We start from the raw sequence: 27,304 nt of genomic DNA on the forward strand, positions 1-27,304 counted from the left end.
TGACACGAGTTCTCTGAATTTTATTCTCAAATGGGTGTTTATGCTACCAACACTAACAATAGATTGCTTTCTGATTTAGGTAATTGATGCTCCCAGATCAATGTTAAAAAAAGAATCGCTTCACTCCAAAACCTTAGAAAAGAAGCTTGTCTGGGATTTTTTTTTTCAACAGGCAACATCTAAACATTTACCAATGTAGACTTTAATTTGGAGCTAAAAGTGACTGGAACCTGGATCAACAGACAATTTGCTGGAAGAACTCAGCAAATCAAGTTGTATCTCTAGGGGAAGGGGTGGAAAGAATTTTCAATGTTTCCGGTCAAAATTCTGCATTGAGACTGAGTGGAGAGGGAAGATAGCCAGTATTATGAGGAGAGTGGAGAGTCATGAAATGACTGGTGGACTGACGATAAGTCCATCATCGAAAAGGCAACACCAATTTCTAAGGACCCCCAGTACACAAGACGTGCCCCCTTCTTAACTCCACCATCAGGAAGGAGGTGCGCGAGTCTGAAGACATACACTCAACATTGTAGGAACAGCAATCTCACCCCCACCCCCAACCCTGCCAGTAGATGATGTAATATGTAATATATGGAAGGACAAGCCAATGACTGCAGACAAAACAGAGTTAAGTTGTACCACAGAGGCAAAATTCATAAGGGCGAAGAATGCAGGGCTGAAGATTCTGCACTTAAATGCATGTAGCAATCGGAATAAAGTGGACAAACTCATGGCACAATTAGTGATTGGTCAGTATGAAGTGGGCATAACTGAGTGATGGCTGAAAGAAGGTCATAGATAGGAGATTAACATCAAAGGATGTACTTTGTATTGAAAGGACAAGCAGGGAAGTGCATGTACTAAGGGTAATGTCACAATTGGAATAGGGGACTTAAATATGCAAGGGGATTGGTAAAATCAGATTGGTGTCAGATCACAAGAGAGGGAACTTATTGAATGCCTACAAGATGGCTTTTAAGAACAGGTAATGTTTGAGCCTACTTGGGGAAAGGCTATCTTCGATTGGGTGTTGTGTAATATCGCAGATCTTATTAGGGAACTTAACGTAAAGGAACCCTTAGGAGACAGTGATCATATATTTTTGATTTCATACTACAATTTTGGAGGGAAAAGCTTAAATCACATATATCAGTATCACAATAGAATAATGGGACTTACAGAGGCATGAGAGAGGAGCTTGCCCAAGTGAATTGGATGAGGATACTGGTGGGGATGACACCAGAACAGAGGTGGCTGAATTTTGTGGGAATAGTTCACAAGGCACAGGATAGATGTGTCACACAGAAGAATAAATTCTCAAATGACAGGGCTCAGTAACAGTGACGGACAAGGGAAGTTAAGGACTGCATAAAAGCCAAGGGAAGGGCATATAAGGTAACAAAAGTGAGTGGGAAGCTCTTAAATGCAACAAAAGTCAACTTAAAAAGCTATAAGGGAGAAGATGAAATAGGAGAGCAAACTAGCTGATAATATAAAGCAGGATACTAAAAGTTCTTTCTGTTATATAATGAATAAAAGGGAGTTGAGAGTTGATATTGGTCCACTGGAAAATGATGCTGGTGAGGTAGTAATGGGGACAAAGAAATAGCAGATGAACTTAATAAATACTTTGTTTCAGCATTCACTGTGGAAGACACCAGCTGTGTGCCAGGTGCCTGTATGTGTCAGGGTGCAGGAGTGAGTGCCACTGCTATTACAAAGGAAAAAGTGCTAGGCAAACTGAAAGGTCTTAAGTCACCTGGACCAGATGGACTACATCCCAGAGTCCTGAGAGAAGTTGCTGAAGATGTAATGTATGCATTGGTTGTGATCTTTCAAGAATCACTTGATTCTGGCATGATCCCGGAGGACTGGAAAATTGCAAATGTCACTTCACTCTTTAAGAAGGGAGGAAGACAAAAAAGAGGAAGTTACAGGTCAGTTAGCCTGACCTCAGTGGTTAGGAAAATGTTGGAGTCCATTATTAAGGATGAGGTTTCAAGGTACTTGGAGACTAGTAATAAAATAAGTCAACGTCAGCATGGTTTCTATGAAGAGAAATCTTGCCTGACAAATCTGTTAGAATTCTTTGAGGAAGTAACAAGCAGGGTGGACAAAGGAGAGGCAGTAGATATCATTTACTTAGATTTTCAGAAGGCATTTGATAAGGTGCCTCACATGGGGTTGCTTAACAAGATAAAATCCTGTGGTGTTACAGGAAAGATACTGGCATGGATAGAGAAATGGCTGACAGGCAGGAGGCAGTGAGTGGGAATAAAGGAGGTTTTTTTTCTGATTGGCTGCCAGTGACTAGTGGTGTTCCGCAGGGTCAATATTGAGACCACTACTTTTTACATTGTTTGTCAATGATTCAGATAGTGGAATTAATGCCTTTGGGACAACGTTTGTGGATGATATGAAGATAGGTGGAGGGGTAGGTAGTGCTGAGCAAGCAATGTGATTGCTGCAGAACTTAGACAAATTGAAAGAATGGGCAAAAATACTGAATAAACACATCAAAGAGGCTGAATCTGTCCTTGGCTAAAACCCGGACTCTTTTGATTTAGTGGTGGAGAGGAGGTCACTAAACAAACTGTTACCCTTTATGAACAATCTGGTACATCTGCTCCATGACCTATTGAATAAACAACAGAGCACCCTTTCAAACAGTCTCATTCAGTTCCACTGTTACAAGGATCATTACAGAAAATCTTCCCTACCGAATGCAATAAGCATTTACAACTGTTCACCTCTGTGTGACAGGAGCACACATGAATGTTTGAAAAGACTAGAGCCCATGTAAATGCATGTGGTTACAACTTAATATTTGTAGAAAGTAAGAAGAGGCAACTCAGAAGCTGTTTAGTGTAAGAACAAGTTCAGCCAGGCAGATAAGACTCTTGGCAGATAGAAGATGGCTGACTTACTTTTTGCAGAAAGAAATGGAGGGCTTTTAAGTCCTTCTAATGGATCACGGATTATATAAAACTAGAAACTTATAGTGAAGGTGAGGCTGTGGGGGCCAGGGAATTAAAAGTTATCAAACTGGTGAAAGATATGCAAGGTGTCCCGGATGTACGTGGTAAGACAATGGACCAGAGAAGACAGGTTAGAAGCAAAGTATGAGGAGATCAGCTCAGTGGGGAAAAGAACAGGCAGTAATCAGAACTCTTGTAGACTTCTATAAGAAATAAAAGTGGGAAGTGGGGGCTGAGGTACTGTCACCAGATGACTCCACCAGATGGCAACTGCACTGTTCTTACTTGGGGCTTGGTGACTAGGTTGGAATTGATGCAAAGTGAGTTGGATGGTATATATTCTGATAAGGTCAAGTTGGAGTAGGTGAGGGAAGTGGAGTTGCAATGGGCAAATTGAAATATAAAGATCAATTGTGGGTAAAAGACCTGAAGTGGAGGGTGTCATAAGAGAAGGGGGTGCTGGAAGCTTTAGGAAACATCTGTTCCTAGAATGAGGTTTTCACTTCTGGGACATTAGAAGTGTCCACTTCTATTAAACAACAGGGTTTCCCTTCCTCCACCACTGATGCTGCCCTCACCTACATCTCCCGGACATCCATGGTCCTGCTGCTTTATCAGGGATCAACTTCCTCTTGTCCTCATCTACCACTCCATGCGTCTTCACATCCAACACATCGTTCTCAGCAGCTCCCACCATCTTCAACAGAAACCTACCAACAAGCACATCTCTACCTGCCTCCAACTCTCCCGCTTCTGTAGGGATCACTCCCTCCATTATTCCCTTGTCCTTTCATCCCTTTCCACTAATCTCCTTCCTGGCACTTAAGCCTGCAAGCAGCAAAAATGCTACACCTGCCTATTCACCTTCTCCCTCACCTCGTTCAGAGCCCCAAACTGTCCTTCCAGTGAGGCAGCACTTCACCTGCAAATCAGTAGGGGTCATCTACCATATCCAGTGCTCCAGATGTGGCCTCCTCGATGTTATTGGTGAGGCCCGACATAGATTGTGAGGCTGCTTTGTCAAGTACCTCAGCTCCATCCCCAAAAAGCAATGGCTAACCATTTCAATTCATATCCTCCTTGTTCCAATATGTCAGTCCATGGCTTCCATCTCTGTCATGATGAGTCCATTCTCAGGCTGAAGGAGCAACACCTCATATTCTGACCAGGTAGACACCAACCTAATGGACTGAACATCGATTTCTCCAATTTCTTGTAATTTTTTCCATTACCCCTTTCCTCTTCTTCATTTCCCCACTCCAGATCTTCATCTCTTCTCCTCACTTGTCTATCAGCTCCCCTGAGGCTCCTCCTTCTTCCACAATCCACTTCCTTTCATATCAGATTCCTTCTTTTCCAGCTGTTTGCCTCTTCCACTTATCACCTCCCAGCTTCTTACTTCACCCCCTTCCCCCACCCATCACCTTCTCAGTAGTCCTTCTTCCCTCCCCCACATGCTTCTTCCCCCTTCCTTTCCAGTCCTAATGAAGGGTCTCAGTCAACTGTTTATTCAGTTGCATTCCCAATTTCCACAGACAAGACAGTTGTGATCTGCCTTCTAAAACCGCTGCAATTCCTTTGGTAAAGACCATTGCACAATGTTTGGTTAGCTATTCCAGGATTTAGACTTCACAGCAATGGAAAAGCTATTTAATTTCAGGTCAGGATACTGTGCAGCTTGGAAGTAAAATGCAGGAAATGGCATTCCCTTGTACCTACTGCCCTTGTCCTTCTGAGTAATCCAGGGATTGGGTTCAGGAGAAGCTGACAAAAATGAATGCATTGTGATGCTGATGAAATTTGAGTAGAAACTATTGACAGTTCATAATAAAGTATGTAAATTAATATAGAAATAAAATAAAAGTTTAGAATAAAAAAAGAGCAGAGAGGAGACATCTCAATTTTCATTCTAAATATTCCCAAAGTAAAAATCAGAAGATGATTTACAATATCCAATTACCTTGTACTGTTAGCTGAAATTCAGAAAATGGCCCAAGTTCACTGGAAATCTAATACTCTGCAATTATTTGGCCGAAGACATATAATTTTTAAACTTGTCTTTTAAAGATGTCAGCTCAGTACGAGTAAGTCTATACCGTCTGGAGGTAAAGGGAAAACCAACATCAGCAGCATAATGCTTCGCCAAGAAGTATCAGTGCGAGCATAAGATGTTCTTTAGCACAGTCATTTTAGTATGTTCAACCCAAATGGTGAGGTTTACCTACCATGAGAACTCTAATTTTAGAAAGTAAAGGATAGATTGGAATTGGAAACAGTATTCTGTTCATTCACGTATTGTATGCCAAATAGTATTAGCCTGTTGGCTTACAGTTCATCTGGTCAATACAGAATTTCTCAATTCACCTTCTGAAGCTGGAAAATGTATTTGAAGCACAAAGAGGAGTGTAATATCCAGTTTATAAACTCCCAAATAATACTTCTATCTGTCTGGATACCAATCAATAAACGTAAAGCCGATCACAAAGGATTTGTGGCCTGTGCCTGGCTAAGACTGAAATAGCATTGACAACAAATGTGAATTTCTGAGGCAAACCTAAAAGTTCTGTCACATTAGATTAAAATTTAAAGCAATTAAATGAAAGTCATATTAATTTGTGCAGCAAACCTTAAGTGAACAGAACATGAGTCGCACTTGAGATTCTAATTTTATTCAAGAGTTACAGGAATTTGTTATAGTTATATAAATTCAGCATTTTTAAATACTAATGAACAAAATAACATTGTTTTTAAGGGCACTGAAATACCAACTTACTCATCATATTAATTGTTACAGAGGCAATGGCTTATGTATTTATATTAAATGGACTTCTTAACTTGATGCAAACTGCTGCAAGCTGTAGTGAACTAGAGTACATTCACACTTTAATTTCCAATACTCACTACTCTTAGAAACTTTATATTTGATGTCAGTAGCTAGATTCAAATGTGCCACTTCTCACTGGAGTTCTTGGCGTAATTAGTGAAGATACAAGTTTAAAAAGGAGAACCAAAATATGTGATTTTATATTCTATATCAAATGAGGTTTAGTTGGACTTCAGGCAAAATACTGGCTAATCAATAAGATCTTAAAAATGTTCTGCCTGGAAATTTATCTCTCAGTAGTACTGAATACTTTGAAGGGCATTCTATTCTGTTTATAAAATATGGTTTCACTGGTTTCATTTGGCACAACTAGCTAGGTTGTGCACTTTAATGGCTACACCTTCCAAATTCACTATCATAAAATATATATATTAATAAACAAATTTCTCAAATTTCAGTACAGTACTTTTAATATTTACATTGCCTCTCATACAAATGCCATATCACAATAAAACAAAATGCACAAAACTCAAGAGTAACACAGGTTTATAATATAAAAACTTAAACTGAAATAACCCTGTAAAGGTTATTTCCACCCACCTTCTTTGATTGCTCAAACATTTATACATTTCTGTATCAAAAATTAGCCTTTCTACTGACTGCTTTAACTGCTTCTGGGCATATAAAGTTCCAGATTTCACAACTGTTATGCAAAACAAATGCAGTTTGACAACACCCTTTGCATCTAAATGCATGTTCTGATGGACTCAGTCACTACAGGACTGGGTTTGAACTGAGATTTCCTGACTCTGAAATCCGGTACACACTGCATTGTGATTCAGACAGTTTGACTGCTCTACTCAACACACAGGTAATCAGAGCTCATCTTATGGGTATCATGTATTTTATAGGCTGGTACACTATCATACCCATGGGATAGGTGTCTGGCCAATGAATGGTTCCTCTACCCCAAAGAATGAATGTGAAGAGAGAGCAACAATGTAACCTTTGATGAACCAGTGCCAATGTCTCTTCACATACACTCCTCAGTAGAACAGCATTTCAAAATAAATCCAGCAAATACTTAATGGCAATGGTATGATACAACAGCTTTGGAAAAAATGCAGCATCAGCTTCAGCCAACAACTGATTAATGATAGAATTAATTAATTTTGTCATAAATGGCAAAATTCAGTTTTGTGTGACAGCACCAACAAAAAAAAACTGTTCTTATAAAAAAATATTCTATTATTTACAGTTACTAAGAAAATAATTTGTTCAACAGAACAGTTAATGTCCTATTAGCAGTTTAAGCTGAAAATTTACAGAGCAGCATTTTCTGTCAAGCTAAGGTCACAATACTTTAATCTGCCTGAATGTCTCAGCCATGCATCTAATATTGCTGATACCAGTGCATTTCCGGCACACTGCCATGAAAGCTTTTTCTCATATATTGCATCAGAATCCATTTTCGACTCACAACTTGTTATACATTAAAGCAATTAATTAATCAAATGAGCCCAGCACTTACCGCTGGACAGACGACGAGAGAGATTCAAGAAAATTGTCGCCTCCAGAAGCCATGTTCAACACTCATCCAAAGGTAAAAGCTTTCACAAGCAGAACCTAAAACAGGATTTTTTTAAAAATGTCATTACTATTAACTTCATGGAGACCAATCACAGCTAATCAACTTCAATTCACTAGTTGTAGTTAACTACTTAAAGTTATTGCATTCTTGTAGATATGATAAATTACATCGTTGAAACTTAAAGCTCTAAGAAAAATTGCATTACATATTAGTGATTTTTCACTGCTGGCCCAATGTCTTGCTCTGTATTCTAACCTCCAGCAGTCTCCACAGCTGCCTGGCACATTTAATCATGATCCTTATACTTAGTCACAATCTTTGATAGAACCTAACTTTTATTAATCCTCATTTTTCAGCTTCCTCATGAAGACTTGCCATTTTTGAATCTCAACGGTCTCTTGTGCCAACTTTTCCCTCCTCGATACATTCATTAAATCTCAAATTCAGGGCCCATGTTAATTTTAAATGAGGTCCCGTGATTAGGCTAGGATTAAATTGGGGGAATGCTGGGCTGCATGGCTCAAAGGGCAGGCAGGGCCTACTCTGCACTGTATCTCAATAAATAATAAAACAAATTAGCAGTGACTAAACTACAATAACCAGGCCCTTTTGTGTCCCCTAATGTCTGGTCACAATTGCACCTCATCAAAAGGCTGCAGCTGTGGGATACTGGGAGTAAGTTGCCCACAAACGGCAAGATCATCCACTGGTATTGTGCCGGTGAGTGTGTGATGTGAGTCAAATCCAGCAGGATTTGACTCAATAGCCTGACCACTAATGGCTAACATTGTTCCAATAATTTTACTATCTTGGCATCAGCTGTGCAAGTGAAAAAGCATATCATCCTGAGCACAGCACGCATGAGTGGCATATTCCACTCACTAATGCTCTCAGCAGTCAGGAGAGCAGAATTCTGACAGAACTCAAAAACCAGAGGAAAAACAAGCTTTGCCATTTTGATCTACTAGTGACTGTGGATAAACTGAACACTGAGGCAAGACTATAATAATGTGTTGGCCCCTGTTCATGGAAAATGTAAGAGAAGTGGTGAGTTAAGTTTTTTTTTCCATAGAATATAGACCATTCAGCGCACCAACTCTATACTGGCTCTTAGACCAATTGATTTAATCCTGTTTATGTCCCTGTAAGCTATTCTTCCTCACCTGCCCATTAACTGCACCCTAATTCTTCTGTCACCCACTTAAATTAGGGGTAATGAGCAGCCAATTAAACTAATAGCTAATTTATAGGATGTGGTAGGGAAATAGAGCAGCTAAGTGAACCCCATATGATCACAAGATGGACATGCTAACTCCATGTTGAGGTTGAGTGCAGTAGTTTACCTACTGTGCCAGCTGGGGGTCAAGTGGGTATGTCTGACGCATTGCCAATTCCTAGGGAAAGGAAAGAATAAAGTGGGACAAAATGCAGCCTTGGTGGGCAACAATATGGGCATTAGTAAATATGTACCTCTCAAGATCCTCTTTTCCATTGTCCTCAATATTAATTGCAATATAAATAAAATCATTGAAATGCACGGCACAGATCCTACTGCCCACCTCATCAATGCTGCCCATCCAAACTAATCTAATTTTGGTCTTTTTCCCTCTACGTATTTCGTGTCCAAGTACTTTTAAGCACTGTAAAAGTATCTACCACAGCCACCACCTGTGGCAGTTCATTCCAGGTTGTCACCACTGTTAGTGTGAGAAAATTTTACCCATCTGGTCACCTTTAAATTTCTCCCCTCTCACTTAAAGCCTCTAGTTCTCTAGTTCTACTACCCTGCCATAGGAAAAAGCTTTTGACTGTCTAATCTATCAATGCCTGTCATGATTTATAAACCTCTATAAGATCACCCTCAGCCTCCAACATTCCAAAGCAAAGAAACCCAGACCATTCAATCTTCCCTACATTAAGCATATATTTTAATAGGAACAAATCTGCAAACAAATTGTCATCTTAACTCCTTTGCCTTACTAATGAGATGTTGAGCAACCTGCCACTCATTCCTCATTGGGCTGGCTCAGTATAGTAACGGATAGTGCAAAGTTATTACAGCAACAGAGACCGGGTTCAACTCCTGCCGCTGTCTGTGAGGATTCTGCATGACCATGTGAGTTTCCTCACGGTGCCGGTTTCCTTCCACATCCCAAAGACGTATGGGTTAGTAGGTGTAATTGGCTGGCACGGGCTCATTGGGCTGGAAGGACTGGTTACTGAGCCGTGTCTCTACCTAAAAAATAAATTCCAGAAAACTGTGCAGCACGTAGATGCCGGGCAACATGAAAATACAAACTGAGGGTCTCAGAGGGAAAGTGAAGCAGCCAGAGAAAATGGAAGTCACCACTTTCCTGGTGCGACCCAGAGGAGCACTTTGCTCCTTCTGGTCTCAAAGCTGAGTAAAAACACTTAGCCTTTTGATAATGACGCAGCTTATTCCAAGTGAGCAGAATTAAATTTGCCACCACAGTGTTCAGTCCAAATTCATTGCAATCTAGCACAATAGATACAAATGTTTGTGATGCTCTATGTTCCCAGGAGAAGCAAAACCTGTTATTATTCATCACCTGAGACATTGTCACTGTTCACTTCTGAATATGCCATTTGATAAGTGTGTGTAGTGTTATAATCTGAGCAATGGTTATGCAGAATGCTTATTCTACCACCTAAAATCAGCATTCACATGAAACATCCAATACAACCAATTAAGTAAAATACATAAATGGATTTTTTTTGTCAGATTCTTCACATCATGACACATATTTGCATAACAAGCCAATAAAAGTCATGATTTGGCTCAGAAGGAAGAATACTCATCAGAAGACTTGGCTTCACACTGAAGCTGAGAAAAGAGGAAAATGTCCCCTGTATAAAGGTATCAATTACTGTTAATTTAGTTCCATATATAACCCAGTAACTCAACAGCAACGTGTACAGTTATCACATTGGTATCACATTATTTATGCTAAAAAGTATAAAGGTGTTTCTTGACACGGTCAAAAAAAAAATTAAACAAAGTTACTCAAGAAAAGCAATGGGAAAAGCAAGTAGCAATGCTGCCAACCATCTCCATGGACCCAGCTCTGACCCCAGCTTCAGGAGGCGTCTGCATATTCTTCCTGTGACCAAGTGGCCTTATCCCAAAGATAGGCTGATGGGAAGCAGAATCAGGTTTATTATCACTGGCATGTGTCGTGAAATTTGTTAACTTAGCAGCAGCAATATAATGCAATACAGGATAATATAGAAAGAATAATAAATAAATGGATAACCAAGTAAATCGATTACAGTAAGTATATATATGTGTGTATTGAATAGATTCAAATAGTGCAAAAACAGAAATCATACATATTTTAAAAAGTTAAAGAAGTGAGATCGTATTCATAGGCTCAGTGCCCATTTAGAAATTATATGGCAGAGGGGAAGAAGCTGTTCCTCAGTGACTGAGGGTGTGCCTTCAGGCTTCTGTACCTCCACCTGATGGTAAAAATGTGAAGAGGGTATTGAGGGGGGGTGGTTCCTTAATAATTGGCATCAGCTTTCAGAGGCACCGCTGCTTGAATCTCCTCTTGGAGGCCAGTACCCAAAATGGAGCTGACTAATTTTACAGCTTTCTGTAGCTTCTTTCCATCTTGTGCAGTAGTCCTCTCCCTCCCCCCTTCTCCTGTACCAGACAATGACGTAGCCTGTCAGTATGCTCTCCACGGCACATCTATAGAAGTTGTTCAGAGTTTTCGGTAACAAACTGAATCTCTTCAAGCTCCTAATGAACTATAACCGCTGTCTTGCCTTTTTAATAGCTGCATTGATATGCTGGGACCAGGTTAGATCACTGGCTCACATTCTCTTGCAGCAGCAATACTTTGCAATACATAATAAAAAAACATAAATTGTAATAAAATTCATGAAATAAATTAAATTTGTGCAAAAAGAGAGGAAAAATAGTTATGGGTTCATTGTCTATTCATAAATCTGATGGTGGAGGGGAAGAAGTTGTTCCTTAAACATTGTGTGTGTCTTCAGGCTCCTGTACCTCCTCCTTGGTGATTGCAATGTTTAGAGGGCATGCCCTGGGTGATCAAGGTCCCTGTTGATAGATGCCTTCTTTTTAATCGGGTGGAGGGGTGGAGATACATCCCGACCAAAGGAGGTGTAAGGTGCTTCTTCCCTCCGCTAGCCTACAGGTCATGCTTTGCTTGGGCAGGGTGTAGCTCCTGCTTTGCCCCCTGGTCAGGGTCATGTGAAGCCACAGGAGCAGATGATGGTTGACTGTCTGAGTAACTGGTACATGGCACAAGTCCTGGTTGTAAGTTAACAAACTTCACTACCCATGCTGGTGATAATAAACCTGATTCTGATTATCCTACCCCTGAGCCAAGCAGCCAATCTCTGAAGAATATTAATAATGGCTAGGGTCACGCATCTTTTAAAGGCACTGCACAGATGAAGCATTAGCAAACCACTTCTGTAGAAAAGCTTGCCAAGAACAATCATGGAGAAAAGAATAAGAACAATAGTATGAAGGGGTCTTCCCCACAAGCAATGATCTGATTAAAGACAGATGGAAGACCATGATCACCCATGTCAGATGACACAGTACACAATGGTGATGATGCTGACTTTTTCAGACATCCTCAGTGCTGGGGAGGCTAGTGTTAATGATGGAGCTGGCAGAGTCTGCAATTTTCTGCAGCAATTTTTAATCCCATGCTATGGCCTCTCCATACCAGGATCTAATCAGTTAGACTGTTTTCCATGGAACATTTGCAGAAACTTGCAAGTCTTTTGTGACATACTAAGTCTCCTCAAACTTCAAATAAAATAAGCCCCTGTTGTGTTTTCTTTGTAATTCTGTCAATATGTTGAACCCAGGAGTGATCTTCAGAGTTGCTAACACGCAGCAATTTGAAACTGCTCACCCTTTGCACTGCTGATCCTCGATGAAGACTGGTTTGTGTTGCCTTAGCTTCCCCTTCCTAAAGTCCACAATCAATTCCTTGGTCTTACTGATGTTGAGTGCAAGGTTGCTGATCGATCTCACCTCCTTGTCACCATCTGAAATTCTGCCAATAATCATTGGAAAATTAACTAATGTAAACTAGTCCTTCATGCAGAATAAGGGACAAGGGAATGTGGTGGATGGCATTGGTCTGATGGGAGTTGGCATGGATTTGGTCAGTCTGTAATAAATTAGAAAAAGACTTAAAATATCTTAAGTGGGAAAAGATAAGTGGAGAATTGTCAGACAGAAATTTATCTGAACACTAGAGAAGGAATCGGAGAAGAATTAAATTTCGGGTGCACTAGAGACCAGAATAATTGTTCTAGAAGTAGAATAATAATTCCAGCATTGTAGAAATTTAAAAGGTTTTAATGCCAGAAGGGCAGCCTTGGGAGAAACAAAGCCTAAGGGAGTAAACCCAGACAATAAATCCAGAATGGAGCCCCTAATGTTGCTGGACATCATAGAACATCCTTCCAACAGCTCCTGCAGCCAAGCTGGTGGCAAATATATTGCTTCATAAGCTTTCCTTTGGACTACACTGGTGAGGCCGAGAGGGGGATCTTGACGACTGGGCATCTCAGTATCTCCATATCTTCCGCCCAGGCTTGCGATAACGGTCATCATCACCCATTGGTCTCGAGACAAACGAGTGCCAACCACCACCAGTGCCAGAAGAATTCACAGACCAAGTCATAAAGGGATTTGAAAACAACAGGAAAGATTTAAACATAAACAATGCCTAATCAGGTGCTGCAAGTATGTGAGTGACTCAATGAATTTACCTTGATGCAAGTTAGGATAAAGGCAGTGCCACGAACAAATTCCATTTAGTCCTAGGGGGAAGACAGAAGTCAACCGGAACAGAGAACTCCAGATGAACCAAGGCAGGGAAAGAGAGAATTAAGGCAGTCTAGATAAGGGAGTAGATACACTGGTCAGCAAAAAGGCCAACAGTGGCATGAAGTTTGCAAACAGTCCGCCTTAGCTTCAGAGGATGATGAAGAAATGAATGAAGTCAATGATTCATTTGCATCAATAAGCAAACCACTTTTGCTTTCAAATCACTACATCAAAGAACAAATAGAAATCTAAATGGAATCCTTCTCCATCCTACAAAAATATTAATATATGCATTCCCAGTGGATTTCGAGACAGAACTAATAGGGCCCAAAGTCTCTAATGATTACAAATGCAGGAACTCACTTACAATTTGCCCAATTAGCACCTCCTTTAATTAAGCTGATTGTAAGTAACCTGTGCCAAAGCTGAAGTCCATTTCAACAATTCATCTCTTAAAATATATGAGAAAACAATAAAATGCTCTGGTATTGCTCATTATTTTATAAGTAATGCATAAAATTAAATATAAAGTTACAAGTAAAGCTCATTTATCTGTCATTCAGCATGCTATTTTGACATTGCTTATTGTGGAATCACTTCCCCCCCCCCCCCATATCTAATGGCACCTCTGACCAAGAATGACTTATTAACAGCCAGAATCTATATATTCAGAGGCTATCTTCAGTCAAGCATTTTTTTTAGTAGGATAAGCACACTAATTGGAGTCCGCATTTAAATCTTAAACGTTGGAATGTGAAGTATCAAGATACTGGCATAGGTTGCAAATTGCTTCTGTGAAACACTAATAAAAATAGCAATATTCTTGGGAATGGGATATAAAGGTTTGCTCTCCAGTATACAAAATTATTTCTTTATCCAAAGAAGCAATCACATAAAAGTATTCAGAACATTATATTGTTGTGCTTCACCATTTCTAATTCTTTGAGATAAAATTGATGGTCTACTATTGGCCAAAATTGGTTAAACAGAGAAATCTTGCAAGGTTGTAGCTCTGGACAAAGTTACAGGAAGAACCCATCAGCCCAAATGTCTGTTACTAATCTGATGCCAAATATAACCAAACCCATCTGCTTGAAGATGAGTGATATTCATCCATTCCCTGAATGTCATGTTGCTGTCCAAATGCCCATTAAAAGTTATTATATCTGCTTCCACCATTTCCCCTGGCAGCTCATCTACCACTCTCTGTTGAAAAAAAACTCTTGCCTCACATATATTATCCCCTTTCATCTTTAACTTTAAGATTGAAAACAATTTTCAATCTTTAAGTTGTTTGATAATAGTTCCAGTCCTTTATCAGGAATTCGTGTAGTCAATGAAGGACGGTATCATGGGTGAATCAGTCTTGATTGTACATATTCTGGCTGTTTTAATACATGGGGAGTTGAAAGTGGTAGGCTATTCAGCACTATGACAAACCTTGAAAGTCAAGAGGTAACAAAGGTGGTGATGAGTCTTACAGAAGAACATGGGCAGAGCTGCGTTTCATTGTGGAGTTTGTACTGATGATCAACTGCCAGAACCTGATCCAAGGAACCTGATCCAGGTTTATCATCACCAGTATATGCCATGAAATTTGTTAACTTAGCAGCAGCAGTTCAATGCAATACTTGAAAATATAGGGGAAATTAATTAATTAATAACAGGAAATGTGTGTGTGTGTGTGTGTGTGTGTGTGTGTGTGTTGCATTAAATAGTATAAATTAAAAGTAGTGCCAAAACAGAAGTAATAAGAGTGAGGCAGTGTTCATGGGTTCAATGTCCATTTGGGAATTGGATGGCAGAGGGGAAGAAGCTGGTCCTGAATCACTGAGTGTGTGCAGTCAGGCTTCCACATCTCCTTCTTGGTAACAATGAGAAGAGGGTATGTCCTGGATGTCCTTAATGATGGATGCTGCCTTTCGGAGACACCGTTCCTTGAAGATGTCTTGAATGCTATGGAGGCTCACACAAAAAATGGGAGCTGACTAATTTATAGCTTTCTACAGCTTCTTTTAATCCTAGGCACTGGCGCCTCTGCCTCCCCCCCCCCCCCCCCACCATATCGGACAGTGATGCAGCCTGTCAGAACGCTCTTCGCAATATATGTGTAGAAGTTTTCAAGTGCCTTAGGCGACAAACCTAATCTCCTCAAACTCTTAATGAAGTATAGCCACCGTCTTGCTTTCTTTATAGTTGCGTCGCTACATTGGATTAGATCCTCAGGAAACTTGACACCCAGGAATTTGAGATTGTTCACCCTCTCCATCTCTGATCCCTCTATGAGGATTGGATTGTGTTCCCTTGTCCTACCCTTTCTGAAGTCCAAAACCAGCTCTTGATCTTACTGATGTTGAGTGCAAGGTTTTTGCTGTGTCACCACTCAACTAACTGGTACATCTCGCTCCTCTATGCCTTCTCCTCTCCATCTGAAATTCTGCCTACAACGGTTGTATCATCAGCAAATTTATAAATGGTTTTTGAGCTATCCCTAACTACGCAGTCATGTGGTATAGAGAGTAGAGCAGTGAGCTAAGCACACTTCCCTGAGGTGTGCCAGTGTTGATCATCAGCAAGGAGTTATTAATACCAATCTGCACAGATTGTGGTCTTCCAGTTTGGAAGCTGAGGATCGAGTTGCAGAGGGAGGTAAAGAAACCCAGATTCCATTGCTTATCGATCAGGACTATAGAAATGATGGTGTTAAATTCTGTGCTATAGTCAAAAGACTGCATCTTGACATAGGTGTTTCTGTTGTCCAGGTGATCTAAGGCCATGTGAAGATCCATTGAGATTGCATCTGCCATAGACCTATTGTGGCGATAGGCAAATTGCAGCAAGTCTAGGATCAGGTGCAAGGACAATATTGAGAAATGTAAGAATCAATCTCAAACAGAAACAAAGATTAATGAAGAGCTATAGGGGAAAAAAATTCTGGTGTAGCCCTCCCAGTATTTATTTGAAGGAAATCTTTTTGAAAGGAAACAGCCGCATGCCCCTTATCTAAGAAACTATATTTTGACATTGCAGATGGTCCAGAGGAGGTTTACAAGAATGATCTCAGGAATGAAATGGATAATTGTGAGGAGAATTTAATAGCTATGGGTCTGTACTCTCTGGAGTTTAGAACAATGAAGGAGGATCTCATTGAAACCTATTGAATATTGAAAGACCTAAATAGCATTAACAAGGAGAAGATGTTTCTGATAGTGGGCGAGTTTAGGACCAGAGCACACAGCCTCAGAATATAAGGAAGGTCCTTTAGGAGAGATTTAAAGAGGAATTTCTTTAGCCAGAGCGTGGTGAAACTGTGGATTTCATTGGGACAGATAGCTGTGGAGGCCAAGTTGTTGGATATATTTAAAGTGGTGGTTTTTGATTTGTAAGGGTGTCAAAGGTTATGAGCTGAAGGCAGGAGCATGGGATTGAAGGGGATAATAAAGCAGCCATGGTGGAATGGCTGAACAGATTAGTTAGGCCAAATGGCCTAATTCTGTCCCAAAGCCTTACAGAAGAAGTTTAACAAATTTGAGAAGTGGTGGAGAGAAAGTGTTCAAATGACCTAAGGGTGGTAATAGATAAATGAGAGGTTGGGGAACTAGGTTAGATCTTTGAGATTTGCAGGGGTGATAATGCAAATATGGAAAGTAATTCTCCACCTACAATGGAGTGGTGAAAATGGAAACAGCTTTGAATCTCTGAATGACAAGACCAAGTGATTGAGGAAGGATGACTTGCCATATGCCAAAATCTGCACTCAAATAGGTCGAGGAGGAGGATAAGGGAAGTATTGTTGAGACCTTGTCATTATAATAAATATAATTTTTATGCTTCAAAGGGATATTTTCCACAGCAGTGGGTTGGAAATAACGTAGAAATGTTAATAAAGATTTACTCAGGAAGGGAAAACACTCTTCATTGCCAGTTGCAAATGAGGCTTGCTAATTCAGTATAATTTTATCTTGCTTTCCAATTATACTCTGAAATTTAACCTAATTATATATTCTTAATGGGAAAGGGAAGTCTGTTTTAGTGAAAAGCATACATTCCAACTGCTGTTTGGAATCCTATAACATATACGGCCAATCCACACTCATCAAATAATAGCACACATAAAAACCTCGAAAGCATATATAGTCACTGCTAGTTATAAAACAATGCATTGGAAACAGGCTAAGTTACCTCTAGAGATCATCCAGCACTTAAACCTTTTCAAACCCATCTATTATTTGAATGGAAGCAAGTTAATGACAATTCATAATTAAAAGTATGTGACTTATTCAAATTTCTCTTTATATAAGAGACCAGTTGGCCCAGTAAATCTCTCAGCTCTAACAACATTCTCAATAGTCTTTACTTATTTCTCTGTAACCCATTCTTTCTCACATTCCCATCAAACCCATTACCCTCCAATCCCTCTCCCATTTTACCGCCATCTGTCTTCACAGGAGACAATCTACAGCAGCCAATTTACCTGCCAAGCAGCACACTTTTAGGATGTGAGAGACAAGAACACTTGGGGCAAATGCACTTGGTTAGGGGGAGCTTGGGTCAGCATTGGGCACAGGTTTCCGGAACTGTGCAACAACAGCATTAACTGCTGCACAATTGCATTATGCCTTGTGTTACTTGATACCGTTTACTAACACTTAACCAGGAAAAATAGTTTTCTTGAACATGACAAATCATATACAGTGGATTCTGATTAATTAGGCCATTGATTAATTGGGGCAGTTACTTATTTGTGACAACTCTTTAAGAACAAATACTAATCGAGAAAATAGCCACAATTCCCTTCCTTTATTTGCGACACTGAGCAGCTTAATCGGGACAGGAGACTGTTCCCAAACAGTTTCTAACCCGCATCAGTCACATGCGCTTGTGTAACAGTTAGACACTACACTAAACTGAGGGCAAATGTTTTTTTTTAAATAGCATCAGTTGCATGAGTTTGTGTTCAAGAAGCAATGATCTTTGTCACTGATAGTTGGTGAGAAATAAGCAGTATGACAATTCGGAACTGATTTGCTCAGTGCAGTTTCAAGCATTTACACTTGAAGATGCTAGAAACAGCCGGGAGTGAAAATAAAATGATTTTACTACTTCAACAAGTTATAAACTATGAAAAATTTGAAGATATTCATGATCATTTTGAATGTTACAATAAAAATGAAGAGTTGGAGTAAGCAGTCATTGAAAGCATTGTATGAAGGCAGGCCATTATCGGCAAGAGGTATCGGCACTGATTTTGTTCATTTACACTCAGTCAAGAGAACATGGCAATGTACACTGGATGTATTCTTCCATCAATAACTATTCAGCACGAATACAGTTTTATAGTGCTGTAGTAATATTGGTAGTGTTCTAATTTATTCTGTATTTAATTTAAATATGTACATGATTTGTTATACAGATAAATGATAGTTTGCCTTTTTTATACCTTTGTAACTATTTCCGTGAAACTTCAGCTAATTGGGGCAGCCACTTAATTAGGCCAAAATGTACGGATCCCATTGTGTCCCAATTAACCGAAGTCTACTGTATGTCAGGAAGCAAAGAAACTTCATACACAAGAAACCGAAAATAGATTTTGAAATTAACTTGCAAGCTAGATTCAACAAATGGCACAACCTTCCTGCTTCATTGAGTTTTCATCTTGCTTTTTTCCAACAACTCCATGCTTAAATGTCAAGAAATCGAACCAGATTTAGATATAGCCTATTCTAAATGGAATTAACTCCCCCCACATAATTCTCATGATTCAGTATAATCTTTGATCAAAATTACTGGATCAATATTGCAAGCACATGGCTCAATCCAATTACTTTAACCCATTCAACTTCATCTTAATTTTAATTTATTCAAACTTATTACAAAATTCATCTTCTTTTCACATTTTCATTTAATATGCTTCCACTTCTATTCAACACACCTTGAGGAAGAATATTTACTTATTTAGCATGAATTTTACAAAAAAGGACATTTTACTAAATTGTTCAAACCTTTCCTTCAGCATCTTGCTTAGAAATATAAATTATCTCCTCTACCTCATCTAGGCTGATGCCGTTTACACATAGATCCAGAACAGTACACCCATGACCTTCAGCCACAAACCACCATCAGCATACAGGGAGCTACTGTTAGTCATCCCTCACTCTTTGTTTCTCCCTCCTTCTTTCTTATACACACACATTTTTTCTTTCCATCTCACACAAGCACACACAGATGCTTATGCCCATGGTATCTATCATCTCCATCCTTCCGTAAGTGATTTCCCCTCATTATTTCCTAATATTAATTGAAATTCTGGAAGAGTGCAGAGTGCTGCATTGTGCCAAAGCTCATAATACTTGAATATAGCTGCCTCATGCATTTATGGTTATTTAAAGTAAGGAGAAAGTAGTTAAGTCAAACAGGACCATACTGAATAACCTGACAAATTGCTTCTCATACCACTATTACTTTTTGGCAGGCAGCAGGCAAGAGCTGTTCTCCTGAATCAAGATTAATTTTCAGATCAGGACAAAGCATACCAGTAATAGGGATTGAAACCTTTTCTTTCCCTCTGGACTACCATCATCAACACACCCAGACCATGTAGAGGACTGACAAAGAGGACAACTGCCCAATAATGCATCAGCCTCGCAAAATCATGTTGGTGCCAGCATTTACCCAGACAAGCTATCAATATAAACTGTGAGTAAGTTTATCAATTAAATAATGAGAATGTTTGCAACACCTTTCCCAGCAATATATGAGCAATATTCTCATTTGGGATAGTTCCTGCCAGAAGCAAAATGTTACAGATGTGGGAAATATGAAGTGAAACAGAGAATGCTGGAAATGCAGGACAGGCAGCATCTGTGAAGGGAGAAATAAAAGTCATGTTTCAGAATAATGGCCCTTGATCAGAACTCTTTTTCTGTGTGGAATTGTAACAGATATTTCCACACAGCACAATTTCCCATACACCAATGGTTGTGGTTAAGCTTTTTCAGGAAATCTTTTTAATTTGGATAGAACCATGGAATCTTAAACATCAATTATGGTCAATTGACAATTTGAAGTTACTGGTCCTTTAGCATGATCTTCCTAGACTTCAAGTCTCAAGGAGTTTGGCTGAAATTGCATGTGCCCACAAGAAAAGCTGCCAGTACTACAGGCTGGTCCATTAAATCCACCAGTACAACACAGCAAGCATTCAAAGCTGACAGTGAAGCAATGAACAGGGACACTACAACCAGTGAAAATGAAAGGTAACAAATTCATAAGTGTGCCTGAAGAGCAGCAGTCAAAGCCATCAATGCTGCACAATAAGATAATCAAAATCACTGTTGCAGCAAGGAGGATAATCAATGCTATCAATGATGGAGAATATGCTGTTGATCTGCCAGTGCATCAGAAAGACTTAAACTGACCAATGTGATAAGGAGAGGGGATCAATATTTGTGCTATAGGATAACCTGTCAAAGTCATCGATATCAGACCTGTTTGGCATCTGCGTATGGTGCCACTAAGCAGGGTACTGCTCAGTTATGAACTCCCTGAACTGATGGTTATAAGTCTTTCAGAAATTAGCATTGTTTCATGCCATGCAACTTTTAGTAAGATAGAGAAGCAGATATATACGAGCCTCCTACAGTTCCATTATCTCTTATGCAACTTCCAGCTGAGACTAAGTACCCTGAAATATCATAGTTTGATTTCTATTTGACTCGCAAGGTAGAAAATGATATTGCAAGCCTCAAAGTTACGAGTGAAAGGCCTTGGGGCCAATATGTTCATTTTACAAAAATCTATTCCGAGTAAGTTTTTATTTCACTGTATAATGGTTTTTCCATCATAGTGAGGGATGCACACCTGAAGAATGACAAGGGCTTTGGTGTCATATTGTCCATTTAATCACAGTAGTCAAAACACATCACTGCCACCTTTTCAGGAAACATTCTGGGGCAAATTCATGCATCTGGTGCAGGGTTTCCCAGCCTTTTTATGCCATGGACCAATGTGGACCCCAGGTTGACTACCCTGATCTACTGAAAGTTTCTACAGATGAGAAGTTTAAATACACTTTTCTATGTTAAACCTTTACATGAGATATAATCATGGAAATGTCAGAAAAAACAGCAGAGATTTCTATTCATTCAAAAGATGTGGGCTTTGTCGTTGGGAGCAATTTTTTTTCCGCTCACAGCTAGTTGGCTGTCACTAGAAACACTGCAGTCTGTGTAAGTTCAAAATTCAAAGTTCATCACATCCACCTGATGCCATTGTCCTTCTAGAGGTTACAGAATTAATACACTGTTTGGTAGATGTTATTCTCTGTAGCACAAGGCATCAGAATGGAGGAAGTAAATATGTTAGGTGGATGTCAGATTGCCAACCAAGTTAACTGCTTTATCTTAATGAATGGAACTACTTACATGTTGCTGATGTTCATATTTGTCAATGAGAACTCAGGATCTGGGTCACTCACATTGGATTATCCAGACCATGACCTGCTTTCCAAGATACATGATGGTCCAGTTAAGTCTAGGTCAGTGGTATCACCCAGTTTGCAATGGTGGAGGCACAGTGATGCCATTGAATGTCAGGTGCCAATGATTAAAATCTCTCTCATTGGAGCTGTTTATTCCCTGGCATTTGGGTACATGCAGAGCTGGGCTGCTTCTGAGATGTTTAAATCAAGGGGATATAGAAAGGCTTTGAACCAGATAGCCTTACTTGAATCAATTTGAGCAATGATGAGTAAATCTTTGATAAGCAAATACTTAATTGCATAGTTAACAACACCTTCCATCACGTCACTGATATTTGAGGGTAAATTTATGGGAAGGTAATTCACTGGATGGATTTGTCATGTTTATTAATGGAATTCCTGTAGAGATTTCCACTTTATCAAATTGATGCTGTTCACAGCAACTTAGCGAGAATTGCAGCTATTCCTGGAGCACAAGTCTTCAGCACTGCAGTTTTGGTGTGTCAGAGTTCTTAGTCTTAGCAATATCCAAGGCACTTAGCTTTTTCTTGCTATGAAGCAATCCAAGTTGGCTAAAGACAGGCTTCTACGATGGTGCACCTCAGGTCAAGTATTCTGATAATTTTAAATAAGGTTTTCAAATGTTTCACCCTGATCTTATTTTACTCATCTGGCTTCGTCAAAAAGAATGGGAGTGTTCATGACACCAACTACTCTCACTGAATGTTTGCTTACCTTCTTTCATGACCATCACTGGCAGGGCTATTGATGTTTGATATGATCCATTTGTTGCAAGACAGCTCAGTGCTGTTGAAGACACATTGCATCTCTAATTATCATTATAATAATCACCTAATGATCCTGCATGGTATCTCCACCAGGTTGGTACAGCACACTGCACTTCGCACGCTCTGGCACATTATTCATTTATCTCCAGCTGGAGACACAAGGTTGGAATAAAGCTGTTACTGCCAATGGCCCAGAAACAGTAACATTTAGTACTCTGCTGGTGTCATTCAATGATAAATGACACCACTATGTGAAAACAGGAATTTGACTGCATTGTGGCTGCTCTTACCTAGAGCAAGAGATGACTGGACTAAATCAGTCTCTCTCATGTTGGTTAGTTCCCCTCATGACCTGCGGAAAGCACATTTTTCAGAACTTAAGTAACTTCAGTTGGGAATGGATCCTCTAGGTAATTCTTAGTGATGTATATTAGGGAGTATATTCTATGCCCTTGCTTTATTGAGAACCGCGACTGAATGTTATAGTATTGTTGAACATGAAGAAATAGTGAGGTACAGATGATGCCTTTGTCATTATTAGGAAGTTTCTTTGGTCATGTTAGATATTCATTGTGTCTGAATCAGTGTAGAGATATCTCAGCCTTTAGGACAGAATATACCTAGAGCAGAAACAGAGCTGTCAAAGATGTTAACTATAATGTACATTCTATTTCTTAATTTGCGTGACAGTTCTTCAAATTTTGAACTATGCTAAATGTTAGTGAAAAGAATTTACTTTTGTGGTGTTCAAGATCATTATTATGTCAATGACAAATAATCCGTCTTTTTTATGATGATTAAGCATATTTTATGAAGTGGGTGTAAAGAAATAACCTGTTTACTATAGACTTCTTTGTCCATTAACAAAGAAAAAAGCTTCCTTTGAAGCTAATATAATTCATCTGACAACCACAATTCCAAACCCAGGAAAACCATCAGATTTGGTCCTTATAGTGTAGTTGATGGCTAAGAATGCAATATTTAGAATTAATAGAAAAGCTAGTGGCATAAGAATGACCTCAATCTCTTCATTGCTTCCCACCATCTCCACTCAGGCAGGACTCACTATGAAATGCAACACACTGCACAGGAAATTCCCAACAATCATAGCGCCTGCATTATGACTTGGTCAGATGGTGACAGAAGATCAAGTGGTGAATGACCTTCAGTCATTTTAACACTTCCACTCACCAAGCACAAGTTACTGCACTTAGAACAGGAGAAAACACTAATAGTGATTCCTGCCCGTTGGGATGAAAGGTCATTTGAGAATTCAGTGGAAAATTCCAGCTTAGATGGTCAGATTGATGTATATCCACAGTGAAATGTTTGCTGCAGTCAGAAAAACACCATGCAATGTTCATAACAACAGGGGAGCTCAGCAATGGGCTTACATTGAACTTTGCATAAAGACAAGTGGCCATCCTTTCCAACAAACTGCTAATGATACAACAGGGAATGCAGCATCTGATACCCAACATTTCAGGTTTTAACTGAGCACCAGCACAATTTACAAGCTAGTTGCATCCAGTCTGTCGGTACCAGAGTCTCAAAGAGGCTCACAGGGTGAGATAGCACTCCAGCAATCTGTCCCCTGATGCAGACCACAAGCCCGCTCATATAAATGGTATGAAAATTGTTCACTGAGCATTAATATGTTGGTCTCTCTTACTCCACGAGTACCACTGCTGTTGTCTTTCAGCCAGCCATGTTGGCATCCTGCTCTTGTGAAGTTGTATTCTCTGTAACCAAAGAGAATTTGTCATATTTTTAGTTCCCCCACTTTCCTTCATCAACATGAAGTAGCAAGTTGATATTCTACAAATTTAATTGAGGCAAGATTGCACAAGCGCATGAACATCAGTGAGCTAGACCAGTGGGAAAGATTTAAAAGAAGAGAGATCTTTTCCTCAGCAGTTTGAGCGAGGCACAACTGTGCAAGCACCTGGACGTCAGCAAGTTAGACCAGCAGGAAGGATTTAAAAGAAGACAGCTTTATAGAGTGGGCACCAGAGTAGAGGGAGACGGAATTGTAGGGCTTTGGCTCAACGAGACTTTAGGTAAGTTACTTGTGAAGAATAGGAAGTATGTCTGTGTGGCTGGTATTCTGTACTGGTTGTCAGATGTGGGATGTCCGGGAGACTCCCAGCTTCCCGGACAGCCACAATTGCACCAGGTGCATCGAGCTGCAGCTCCTTAGGGTCCAGGTTAGGGAACTGGAGATACAGCTCGTTGACCTTCATCTGGTAAGGGAAAGTGAGAAGTGATAGAGAGGAGCCATAGGCAAGTGGTCACACCAAGGCCTTGAGGGACAGATAAGTGGGTAACAGTCAGGAGAGGGAAGGGCAAGAGTCAGAAACTAGAGAGTACCCTGTGGCTAACAATAAGTACTCTTGTTTGAGAACTGTTGGGGGGATGACCTACCTGGTGGAAGCAACAGTGGCTGCGCCTCTGGCGCAAAGTCTGGCCCTATGGCTCAGAAGGGTAGGGAACAGAAGATGGCAGCAGTAATAGAAGACTCTATAGTTAGGGGGTCAGAAACAGGAAAGAAACACGGATGCTCCGAGGTGCCAGGGTCCAGGATGTTTCTGATCGTGTCCACGATATCCTGAAGTGGGAAGGTGAACAGCCAGAGGTCGTGGTACATATTAGTACCAACAACGTTGGTAGGACGAGGTGGGTGCACAAGTCATTTTTATAAATGACCTGGAGGAGGTCCTGAAAATAGACTAGGAAAGGAGCTGAGAAGCAGGACCTCAAAGGCAGTAATCTCGGGATTACTGTCTGTGCAATGCAGCAGTGAGTATAGGATTAGAATGAGGTGGCGGATAAATGTGTGGCTGAGGGATTGGAGCAGGGGACGGGCATTCAGATTTCTGGATCATTGGGACCTCTTTTGCAGCAGCCGTGACCTGTACATAAAGGACAGGCCACACTTGAATCCGGTGGGGGGGGGGGGGGGGGGAATCAATATCCTGGCAGGGAGTTTTGCTAAGGCGACTGGGGAGAGTTTAAACTGGAATTGCTGGTGGGTGGAAACTGAACTGAGAAAGGGGTGGGTGGCTCACAAATAGAGAAAGCTTGGAGACAGTGCAAAAGGGAGGATAGGCAGGTGATAGAGAAGAGATGCGCTCAGACTGATGGATTGAGATGTGTCTATTTTAATCCAAGAAGCATCATTACCAAATTGGATGTGCTTAGAGCATGAATCAGTACTTAGAATTATGATGTTGTGGCCATTCCAGAGACTTGGATGGCTCAGGGGCAGGAATAGTTACTTCGAGTGCCAGGCTTTGGATATTTCAGAAAGGACAGGGAGGGAGGCAAAAGAGGTGGGTGTGTGGCACTGCTGATCAGAGATAGTGTCACAGTTGCAGAAAAGTAGGAAGACATGGAGGGATTGCCCACTGAGTCTCTGTGATTGGAAGTTAGAAACGGGAAGGAGTCAAAAACTCTGCTGGGTGTTTTTTATAGAGCACCCAATAGTGACAGAGACATCGAGGAACAGGTAGGGAGACAAGATTCTGGAAAGGTGCAATAATAGCAGGGTTGTTGTGGTGGGAGATTTTAACTTCCTAAGTATTGATAAGCTTATCTCTAGAGCAAGGGGTTTAGATGGTGTGGAGTTTGTTAGGTGTGTTCCGGAACGTTTCTTGACACAGTATATAGATAAACCTACAAGAGGAGAAGCTGTACTTGATTTGGTATTGGGAACTGAACCTGGTCAGGTGTTACGTCCCTCAGTAGGAGAGCTTTTTGGAGATAATAATCACAATTCTATCTCCTTTACCATAGCATTCAAGAGGGATAGCAACAGAGAAGTTGAGAAAGCGTTTAATTGGAGTAAGGGGAAATATGAGGCTATCAGGCAGGAAATTGGAAGAATAAGTTAGGAACAGTTGTTCTCAGGGAAATGTGCAGCAGGAATGTGGGAAATGTTCAGGGGATATTTGCATGACATTCCGCATAGGTGCATTCCTTTCAGACAGATAAAGGATGGTAGAGTACAGGAACCATGGTGTACAAAGGCTGTTGAAAATCTAGTCAAGAAGAAAAGAAAAGCTTACGAAGGTTTAAAAACTAGGTAATGATAGAGATATAGAACATTATCAGGCTAGCAGGAAGGAGCTTAAGAATAAAATTAGAAGAGCCAGAAGAGAACATGAGAAGGCCTTGACGAGCAGGATTAAGGAAAACCCCAAGGCACTCTACAAGTATGTAAAGAGCAAGAGGATAAGGCATGAGAAAATAGGACCAAACAAGTGTGACAGTGGAAAAATGTGTATGGAACTGGAGGAGATAGAAAAGGTACTTAATGAATACTGTGCTTTAGTATTCACTATGGAAAAGGACATAGGTGATTGTAGGGATGACTTAAAGTGGACTGAAAAGCTTGAGCATTTAGACATTAAGAGAGGATGTGCTGGAGTTTTTGGAAAGCATCAAGTTGGATAAGTCTCTGGGACCGGACAAGATATACACCAGGTTACTGTGGGAAGCGAGGGAGGAGATTGTTGAGCCTCTGGCAATGATCTTTGCATCATCAATGGGGGCGGGAGAGGTTCCGGAGGATTGGTGGGTTGCAGATGTTGTTTCCTTGTTCAAGAAAGTGAGTAGAGGTAGCCCAGGAAATAATAGAACAGTGAGTCTTACCTCAGTGGTTGGTAAGTTGATGGAGAAGATCCTGAGAGGCAGGATTTATGAGCATTTGGAGAGGCATAACATGATTAGGAATAGTCAGCATGGCTCTGTCAAAGGCAGGTCATGCCTTATGAACCTGATTGAATTTTTTG

The 27,304-nt window shown here is 40.3% G+C and overlaps 1 protein-coding gene across 2 annotated transcripts in view; it reads right to left on the reverse strand.

Annotated features, from left to right (window-relative positions):
- Positions 1 to 27,304, reverse strand: part of LOC132397261 (protein inscuteable homolog) — a 400,127-nt gene that overhangs the window by 285,800 nt on the left and 87,023 nt on the right. For both annotated transcript variants that reach the window (XM_059975774.1, XM_059975773.1), the window contains exon 2: positions 7,337 to 7,431. In XM_059975774.1, the coding sequence (XP_059831757.1) occupies positions 7,337 to 7,389 (53 nt within the window). In that variant the 5' untranslated portion in view covers positions 7,390 to 7,431. The remainder of the gene's footprint in view (positions 1 to 7,336; positions 7,432 to 27,304) is intronic.

This window comes from Hypanus sabinus, chromosome 7 (assembly GCF_030144855.1).
Source record: "Hypanus sabinus isolate sHypSab1 chromosome 7, sHypSab1.hap1, whole genome shotgun sequence".
NCBI classification, from domain to species: Eukaryota; Metazoa; Chordata; class Chondrichthyes; order Myliobatiformes; family Dasyatidae; genus Hypanus; species Hypanus sabinus.